The 9,775-nt window shown below is 47.2% G+C and overlaps 1 protein-coding gene across 1 annotated transcript; it reads right to left on the bottom strand.

The window, feature by feature from the left end:
- Positions 1-2,417: 2,417 nt before the first annotated feature.
- On the bottom strand, positions 2,418-8,612 carry HMOX1 (heme oxygenase 1). The gene is made up of 5 exons (XM_026868674.1): positions 8,375-8,612; positions 7,933-8,053; positions 5,089-5,580; positions 4,378-4,483; positions 2,418-2,886 (listed from the first exon to the last, which is right to left on the bottom strand). Exons 1-5 carry the CDS (start codon positions 8,404-8,406, stop codon positions 2,750-2,752), a joined length of 888 nt encoding a protein of 295 aa, XP_026724475.1. The 5' UTR covers positions 8,407-8,612; the 3' UTR covers positions 2,418-2,749.
- Positions 8,613-9,775: the final 1,163 nt, after the last annotated feature.

Below are 9,775 nucleotides of genomic sequence, written 5' to 3'. Positions count from 1 at the left end.
AGAGGAGCGCGCGGCAGCGCCTCCGCCGACGATTGGCTGTGGGGTTCCCCGCCCCCTGCCGGCCGGACGCAGTTTGGCGCGAAATCTGGGAGCGGAGAGCGGGGGGAGGTGAAATGGCGGTCGGGCCGGATCATTGTGGCGGTGCGCGGGGGGAGTGCGCGCGGGTGAAGCCGCTGCGGGCGGAAATGTGGCCGTCACAGGTCGGCGGCGAGGTGGGGGCGTTAATTACCGAGAATAAAGGAAATTGCTGGTGTAGCCTCCTTGGAGAAGGCTGGAGTCTGTGGGGTTGGGCGGGGTGTTTGGGCCTATGCGATGTGAGCAGGAGGGGCCGGGGCGATGCGGTGGGACATACCGTGGGGAAGTGGTGGGCAGGGAGGTCTGGCTGGGGCCCCACAGGGATGACTGTGAGCAGGAAGCCTGATGGCTTGCAAACAAGCTGCTGCTGCTGCTTCAGTATATGTGTTCTCTGCGGTGCTTTTCTGCTGACTAGTAGTGAATTTTGGGGGAAGGCTGTCAGGGCATTGGGCAAGAGTTTTGGCCCTTCAGGAATGTGTTAGTGCACATCCTAAATGTAAACAAAGCTGGGAAGTATAGTGCATTGCAAGGGAGGTTATAACTGTAGCAGGTGGGAAATAAAGGCCATTTCATCACAGAGAAACCAACTCATGTTGCAGAGAAACCAGATATAAAGATCATAGTCTTCATCTCTGATGACTTGTTTGGGCTCACACCCGGTAAGTGATAGCACAATGGCTGTGAGTTACTTAAAACACCATACTTCTGCTGTGAGCACAGAGGGCATGATGTCAGTCTGAATCCAGATTTCTTAACTTTGAGGTCACAGTTATAATCTCTTCAAGCAGTGGAGAGGGACTAAGTGTGGTAGAGTGCATTTTTGAGCTCATGGGCATTTATTTGCATGTTTGGGATGTTTAGTTATACAGTATGGCTGAATGAACATAATGATTTAGTTGGGGTGGGTTAGAGGGACTGAACAGATAGAACGTAACATAAATTTGAATTAATAAGTTCTTGTATTTGAGTAACTGTCAAGCTTCATATCCCTGCTTTTCAAACATCTATGTTTTTTAAAAAACAACTGGTTTTGCTACCAGGGGTTAGCAAATGGGTCCAAATAGAGAAGTAGTAAAGGGGATTTTGGAAGAGATATAGGGTAGATAAGAGCCTAAGAATAATGACAGCCCCTCTTTCCCACTGCTTATTCTCATCAGGAGCTACCTTCTGGTTCTTGCTCTTTGAGCAGGTTCAGTGCTGGTAGTTAAAACAGGTTGGTAGAAAAGTGGGATTAAGGTCACAGCCAGAACAGGCAGCATCATGGAGACAGGTTGATCACAGAGGCTTTCTGATAGAAAGAGAGGAAAGGACTCTGAGGTGAGAGATAACAGCCTTGTTGGTACCTGCTGTGCCATACCTGAACTGCAGCCTCTCCTGCAGTGACTCATGTGTTAAAAGACCCTTTGAAGAACATAGGGCCTACGGCCATAACAGTGGCTGGCCACAAAGCCAGATCTCCCTATCTGCCTCAGCAAGAGGAGGAAAGCAAGCTATGTGCATGGGCTGCTCCAGCATTGCTGTGTGTTTAGAGCATCTTTAGCAATGCCATGTGTGTGCCCAGTCCTGGGAGTAGGCTGGGTTGGTTTGTTTGCTTAGGTGAGTTGCATATGTAGTTGCATACTTGATGTCTCTCATTTAGCTGCCTTGTAGGATCAAAACCCAGTGTGTATTTCATTTCTGGGTGGTGAAAACATACTTGCTTTTATGATTCATGCTGAAGTTCTGACAAAGGCAGGCTGGTACTGGAGCTCTTAGCTGGTAGTGGCAAGGGAAAGCTGCCCTGGTTTTGACCGGGTAAGGGTGCTGTCACCTTTTGCTTTTATTAGAATAGCAATGAGCTTTTATGTATGGCTTCCACCCCTTAAAAATACTTTGTACATTCACTGAATTTTGTGCCATTTCTAGAAATAGAGACCAGCGTGTAGGAGCTGAAGAAACCTGCCCCAGCTTGTAACAAGTTATTGTTAGCACTGAGTGGGAACAGAGTTTGGCTCTGATGATAGCTCCCACTTTTGTCTATTGTCATGTCTGTGGAGGCAGCAGCTCCAAACGAGATAAAACTGAGAGGAAGACAGACACCTCCCCAGGTAAGGCTTTAATAATAGGAAACACCAGGCCTGAAGACTGTACATTGAAGTTTATTATGTGTATAAATTATATAACCATACAAGAGAATGACACTATCTTCAACAACCATCTGCTTTTTAAAAAACAAAAATGATTGGAAAAAGAATTAACAAAGACCTACTAGTGTCATATAAAACAGTCTATAACCCACAGGAGCTGTGTGACTCCACAGAGAATGTGATCACAGTATTATCTAGCTGTATTAAAAAACTGAGGAAAGATAGATGTCAAAGCTGCATTTCTGATCCTGTAGGATTTTGGCAGGCACTCTAAAGCAACGACAATTCTTGGGCAGTGTTTTTAGCCTTTTCTACCCTTAGTTCCTGGTGATAAAGTTAATCTCTGAGAAGAGCTCACACCAAGCACAGGAGAGACTTTGCCTGAACTCCCTTACAGCATTGATTTCTGGGGAGAAAACTCTCCTAATGTTAGTGGCAGAGCCAAGATCACAGTACCAGTCAGAGGGAGTTTCTCTCACAAGGAATGGGGAAGGTCGATTAGTTCAGGATGAGGGAAGGCACAAAGAGAAGGTGAAGGTCCTGCTCTTTCACATGACAAATAGACCCACAGCAACTGTCATGGCTAGGAAGCTGAGCGCCAGGATCCACCGCACCAGGGGAGTGATAGGCATCATGTCTGTGTGTCTCCTGTTTATCCTCTCACTTTCTTTCCCAGGTGCTGAGCCTAGATCGAATAGGGAGGGGAAAAAAAAAAAAAAAAGAGAGATGGGTGAAAAGAGGTTGAGGCAAGAAGCTGCTGCTATTGTGTACTTGCTCTTCCCAGTGCTGCAGCAGACCCTGCTGGAGTTGTCAAGGGGAGGAGGAAGCTCAGAGCCCAATTGGGCTGAGGGTAACAGCAGCAGCTGGTTCTGCTCTCCTGGGGTAGGTGAAGGGAAGCAGCAGACTTGACCTGGGTATCACAAAGGCTCACAACCCCTCTGCCTGTAGGTGAGTACCAGCCTATAACCTTGTCTCCTTACAGGCTTAGAAATGCACTGCCCAGCTCCATCAGACCCCTGATGTGTGCAGGAGACAGCCAAATACTTAAGCCAGAATTTTAAAAGGTCTCCTCCTTCTCATTGATTCAACTGGTTAGGCATCTAATGACCTTAAACAGGTAGTCATCAGCACTCCAGACAAATAAATTTCCCAGTACAACTTCAGGATGGGATTCCTCATCCAGCACTAAACTTTTCTGAAAAACCTACTTTCATGAATGTGTTGGGAAAGGCGCAGCAAAGTTTCACAGAGAACTTTTACGGCCTTCGCAGAGAAGTTGCTTTAAGCTTCATTGTCTAGAAATGTGCAAGACAAGGTTTACTTTTTGTTCTTTGCCATGGGAAAACTGTGTTTTTTCAGTATGTACTGAAAAAATCTCCCATTTAGTTTCAGAATAGTACGTCATAAGGGCTTTTTATTTGAATCACACATTATCAAGGAAACCACTCTCCTCTGTAAACATCTGAGCCTGCTCCTCACTCAGTCACAAACTCGACTCTGAAAAGGGATTGCTCTGTTTGCAGCTGCAGCTTGGGCTTTACCTAGTTCAGGATTGGTGCTGGCCAGTAATAAGAATTTCTTCAGTTTTACAAAACTGATGGGCAGCCCCACTTCCCAGCTGGTTACATTTCACCATCCAGAACAATGCTCACTATAAACCGAGCACACTTTTGGGAGAGTTTTCAGTAAATACTTCTGGAAGGCAGGAAAATGACCAGAGGGAGATTTAGTTTGAAAGGACAGGCCATTGGATAGGGCTGTGTGTCTGCAAGAACCTTCTGTCAGCATCACAGCACCACAGCTGATCTGTTGGGCCCAAAATTGTGGCCTTTGCTTCTGTGAACTAAGGGCCAGTTTTCCCTGTGGTCAAAACTCACGTGGCAAATGAAACTTACACTTGTTAAAACCTAAGAGGAGGAGAGGGGAGTCTCTTATAAAGCTCCCTCATTGACACTATTTCTGGAGAGCCCACGTGTCATCCTTGCTCTTTCATGTCTGGAGGAAACTTTGCACGCACCAGTGCCTCTCCTTGCACTGCCTGATGATGGTTGGAGAAGAGACAGGGCAAGCACCTCATGCTCATTTCTCAGTGGCTTTTACAAACAAGAACAGAGGAAGGGAGAAGAACAAATCCACAAGGGACAGTGTTAAACACCTGCCATTAGAAGTATCTTACCATGCTCATATGATTTATTAATATTTCTTGTGCGAAGCTCTGCCTTCAGCACAGGGTGACCATTCTCTTGGCCCTTAGACACCAACTCCTGCAGCGCTTCGAATACCTGAGAAGAGGGAACACTGTCTTATTAAGTGGCCTCCTCTTCTTTTACTGGCCCCTCTGCCCCAGGCATGTTAACAATTAGAGGAAGACACAAGCATTCAGTTCAAGTCTCCTGGCACATTTTGCACAGAACATAATTTGCCTGTGGGGTCAAGAGCATGTCTTTCAAACTCCTTGTTCACTTTTCAGCTTCTCCCTGAAGCTTCCAGCTCAGGAGGAGGCTATCACCTATCTTCTGATGGGAAGGAAAGCAAGGTACTCATGCATCTAGTCAGCATGCACAGAGGACCTGTGGAGCTGTACTATAGACAGACAGGTGGTGATCCTCACTCCTGATTCAAGTTCTCATTCATATCTGAATACTAGTACAGGGAAGAGACTGAATTTAAACCCTACGGGAGGGAGAAGGGCTTTTCAAAAGACCAACCTTTAAATAGGCTTCCAGGTTGGACAAGTGTAGCCACCTAACTGACTAGCTACTAGCTTGTCCTAATCCACAACTTCCCATAGCCTCCACAGTAGAAATACCAGCTTTGCATTTCCTGTGTAGCTATTATCTGGTTTCAGAGAGGGTGTGGGCAGAAGGGCTGTCTGGCGGTTACTCACCTGTATATTTAGCAGGAATGCTTTCTTGGCCTCCTCCAAGACTCTTTTCTTAGTGGCAAGATCCATCTCAAGGGCATTCATGCGGGAGCGATAGAGCTGCTTAAACTTGGTGGCATTGGAGACTCCATCAAAGGTGAAGAAAGCCACCCCTTCTCCAGTGCTGGGCAGCTGGAGGGCCTTTTGGGCAATTTTCTTCAGCACCTGCCCTCCAGACAGGTCTCCCAAATATCGCGTGTAGGCATGGGCCACCAGGAGCTCTGGGTGGCTCTTGCCTATGTAGTGGAGCCTCTCAACATATTTTTGAGTAGCCTCAGGACATGTGATCTCTTCCTTCCAGTTCCTGCCATAGAAATACTCCAAGTCTTGCTCCAGGGCAGCTTTTCGGTGCAGCTCCGCTGGAAAATACACAGGGGCATAAACTGGGTTGTCCTTGTTACGTTCACTCTCTTCCTCCAGAGCAGAGTAGATGAAGTACAAGGATGTGGCAACCAGCTGAAAGAGAAGGAAGAGGATGAGCTTTAGGTGCATCTGTCTGTTCTTCAGTTTTTGGGGAGAAATCCTGCTATCAGGAAAAGTTACTCATGGGCACACCCAGTAGGAGTCATGCACATCTGTGATGTTACAGCTTTCCCATACAAAAAACAGAGTTTCAGGCTGCAGTGAGACACTGTTTAGCCCTTCCCCTTGTGCTTGAGGCAGCATCAGGTAAGACCTAAGCCCTTTCCAGCAGCCATTGGTCCTACCTGCCCTTAAAAGCTGTTGCAATCACCTTCAAGTTAAAGGTCTGCAGTTTGATGTAATGGAAAATGGAGCCCTACTGAGTTTGGTCTATTCTCCTCATTCCTTCAGTCAACAAAGAAGGTATTCCCAAAGTTTTGTTTTCTGGTGCATGGTTCAAATCTGAATGCTTCAAGATGTGATTTGCCTTTGTGGGGCCTTGTGAGAGAATGACACACCCTGTTTATTTTTTATTATATTCATCCTGTCGCCATCCCACCATCCTGGCAACTAAGGCAGCACCGCTCTCCTCACTCAGACTTGCAAGTGGAGTTGCCTCCTTGGTTGCCCCAAGGAGACAAGATAAAGGGGGCTGCCTCTGAAAGACGCCTTTGTGAAGGAGCGCTATGAGGCTGTGTGTTCTCCTCTATTTTGAAACCATTGTTACTGTTTTTCCCACCTTACACGATACTTTCTTCTATCTGCCAACTTTTCCACGTGGTGTAAGACAATCTAGCTGTGTTCCTTCCTGCTGCAGGCATTCTGTTTTCAGAGGCTGTATTCTTATTTATACCTACACCACTCCTTCCTTTCACTGGAATCCCTTACCAACAGCAAAGGGTAAAACATGAAGGCATTGCAGTACAGGTGAGTCAGGTTTGAGGAGGGGGGATTATGCTGATGACAGAAGAGAAAGCAGTTTACTCTCCCACAAAGCAATCAGTTTGGCAGTAAAAGAATTACTGTTTCAACTTTTCCCCACTGTGCCAGCAAACAGGACTTTGATAAGCACACAGGCAGTGGCTTGGATGTGGAATCAGATTCTGGAGTCACATGTCAGAGCAGATATATAGGTTTGCCAAGAGATTAAACAAAAATAGAGGTTTTAAAACAACAACCTCTTATCGAGCTTACTGGAAAAGAAACATAATATGTGAACATTGCCTAACAACCTAAGAAAAGATAACTTGACTGGTTGTTTTCATAGGCAGGTTTAATGGGAAACATGACTTCTGATAACTGTCATTACTTCTTAAAACCAACATCACATCTCGCTCTCCCTGACAGTATGCAAATATCTTCTAAGAAACTGAGCTGTATTCCTGAAGGCCTGACTTTCTATGTTATTGCCAGCCTGTCTTAAAGTTGACTGCCTAATCAATACCCCACTTCTCAGCACCTGAGACTAAATTTATGCTTGACTAAGTACCCTGAATGCAACCTGTCAGAAATAAGTAGTCTTTTTCCTACTCTTGTGTGTTTATTTGCCAAGGAGCAATTCAACAACAAAATAATTAAACCACAGGTTGAATCACTAGCTGTTATTTGCAAGACCATGTGTCACATCCTATAGCCTCCCAGAAATTTTACTGGCCCAGGTGTGTGCTTTCGTTTTGCTCATGCCTTTGTTATGTGGCTCAGATCCCAGGAATCACTTATGTAGCCAGGTTAGGTGCAGACTAGTATCTGCAAATGTTTCTCTTATCTTTAGAAAAGAAGCAAGCTCCTACCTGTTAGCAGCTGACGGCTTGCTCAAATTCAGTCTGCCTTTTAGTTATTATTGTTCACAATCCCAGCTCTGGTATAACCCAAGTGACAACTGAAACACTGCAAGGTTCAGTGCCAGAGATGATCCTATATCCTCACTTCCTCACCATTCTGTCATTATTTCTAGCTGTAGCTGCTATGAGTGTTGTAAATTTAGTATTCTCCCTCTTTTTGACATTTCAAACACCCAGGTATCTGCACATAGTTGTATCTCCATTAACTATCACTGCCAGTAATTAACATGCAGGCATTTATGGAAAAAAAAAAAAAAAAAGGAAAGCAATTGCATTAATCTCATCAACTTCTTTGTCTTTTTATCCTGTGTCAGTTTGGCTGCCCATCTTGATATGCAGTCCTGCCCCACCTGCAAGAGGAGCTGGTAAGCTCTTAGGGTGCTGGAGTGTGATGAAGAGCATGTTTGCAAAGGAGATGCTGATACCAGACAGCTGTAATGCAAATAACCTCCTTCCATGTGCCATCACCATCCTCCCTCCTTCAGTCCCTGCACAGCCTGTCTGATCTAACAGTGTATTTCCTGGCTAGGAAATCCCATCCCCAAGCAATGCTGCTACAAAGTACCTTAAACTCGTGGAGTGACACCTGCCCCTTCTGGAAATTCATCATGAATGGTGTGTTCTCTGCCTGCTCATGCACCTCCTTCGTAGCTTCCTTCATCAGTTCTGACAGGTCCCTGGACATGCTGGGAAAGAGCAACAGAACAGATGTCAGTGCTGTCGCTCTCCTCTGGCAAAATAGATCTTAGCTCTCTAGGAAAAAAAGGGGAGCCTGAGATGGCAGGAAAAGGGGCAAAGCATTCCTGAGAGCCATGGGTGGGAACCGGGGAGCACCAGTACCCCAACGCTGTCCTGCGCAAGGAAGACGGCCAGGTTCCATCTAGAGGTGAAAGCAGGAGCATGCCGTTCCCTGCAGAGCAGAAACGAACAGCATGCTTGAAAGCAGGGGGAGAAACACAACACTCTTCTGGCAAAAAGTTTCCCTCTCATTCCCGTTCCGCTCTCACCTCTCAGAGCTGTGTGTCTTGGACGTTTCCATGTTTCTCCACTTCGTTTCACTCCTCCCCTTCCTTTTGTTTTCTGTTGCTCGTGCTTCTCTCCTTCCTTTCTGCGCCCAGGACAGGGAAGCTCGGCGCTGGGCAGCCTGGCTCCCTCATCCTGCTTTATACCGCCAGGCCACGTGAACAGCCGAACCGCTGACCTCAGTGGGAGCACAAACTTCTTGCAGCGCAACTGCACTTCCCTTTCCAGCGTGGCAGTCACCCTTGCCTTGCCTGCAGCCCTGAGGGACCAGAAGGAAGTCACCTGATGTGTCTTGATAACTAAGCACAAATGAGAGGATGTCCAGCAACTTCTCTTCAAGAGTGTCTGGCTCTGTAACCTGCTCAGCACAGTGCCCATGGCAGGCAGAGCCATGGTGCTGCAAGAGGTGCTCATTGTGCTGTGGACGGTGGCGTTGGGCAAGGAGGGGTGGATTTACAGGGCTAGTGCCCGGAGCAGGGTGGGCAGCCTCCTCTCCCTACACCCCAGCCTGTGTCCCGGCTGCACCCTGCCTGGGGAGCTAATACAGCCCCCACAGCTGTGATATAAACATCTTATTTCCTACAACTGTGCACGTCTTCAGAGAGTCTTTCCAACAATGAGGTACTTGTGGGCCACGGGATGGGGAGCTCAGCACTACAGATTAGGAGCATACACCCTTCATGGCAGGGAGTACAGTCAGGGACCTTGGGCTGGGTACCAGTCATGGGCACCCAGGGTAATCCGGGTGCTGTGGCACATACATGCCCCAGCACTGGAACTGCCCTTGCACAGTGCTGGGCGCTGGGGAGTAAACCCTGTCTCTTTGCATTGAGCCAGCACAGGTGTGCCTGCATTGATGCACAGAGAAATCCTTTCCATGCTCCCTTGTGCATGATAAAAATACTGATTGTGTGGCAACTGGCCCCTACTGTTAGCACAGCTGTGTGCAGGGCAATTTAGAATAGTGCTCCGTCTCCTAGATGCCCAGAAAGCTGGGAAGCTCATGGACTGAAAAGATGTGATATAAGACTTGGGGGAAACTGAGGAAGTCTGCAGAGGTTTTCAAAGGCAAATAATTTATCTGATTTGGGAAAATAGAGTTGGACAACTTCTGCCAGTAGCTGGCTGCTCTGCTGTTCTGTCTGGTGAAGTGGTCAATGAGGCAGCCAATGGATAAAGCAGGCCCTTCTCTTCCAGCTGTATCTGTGCTGGAGGCAAAGCTAGCCACGACGGACAATGCATCGGTCAACTGTGCTTAGGCAAAAGGACACATTTTGTGCTCAACCCAAAGAGCAGAGCACTTAAAGCAACCATTCCCTTGCTGCTGTGGGGGTGAGGAAGCCCTGTGCTGCAGTGGTGTGCAGGGCGGTGGGTAAGGAGGCAGT

The sequence above is a fragment of the Athene cunicularia genome (genome assembly GCF_003259725.1).
Source record: "Athene cunicularia isolate RWA chromosome 1 unlocalized genomic scaffold, athCun1 chr1_part2, whole genome shotgun sequence".
In the NCBI taxonomy this organism is placed as follows: Eukaryota; Metazoa; Chordata; class Aves; order Strigiformes; family Strigidae; genus Athene; species Athene cunicularia.
This window is presented reverse-complemented; position numbering and strand designations above follow the sequence as displayed.

Bases quoted from the DNA above. Each gene is read 5' to 3' on its own strand.
- HMOX1 (XM_026868674.1), bottom strand. From the start codon at position 8,406: ATGGAAACGTCCAAGACACACAGCTCTGAGAG. The intron at 5,581-7,932 runs GTACTTTGTAGC...CTTCTCTTTCAG, and splicing joins TGTCACTCCACGAGTTTAAG to CTGGTTGCCACATCCTTGTA. The intron at 2,887-4,377 runs GTAAGATACTTC...TATTCGATCTAG, and splicing joins TAATAAATCATATGAGCATG to GCTCAGCACCTGGGAAAGAA.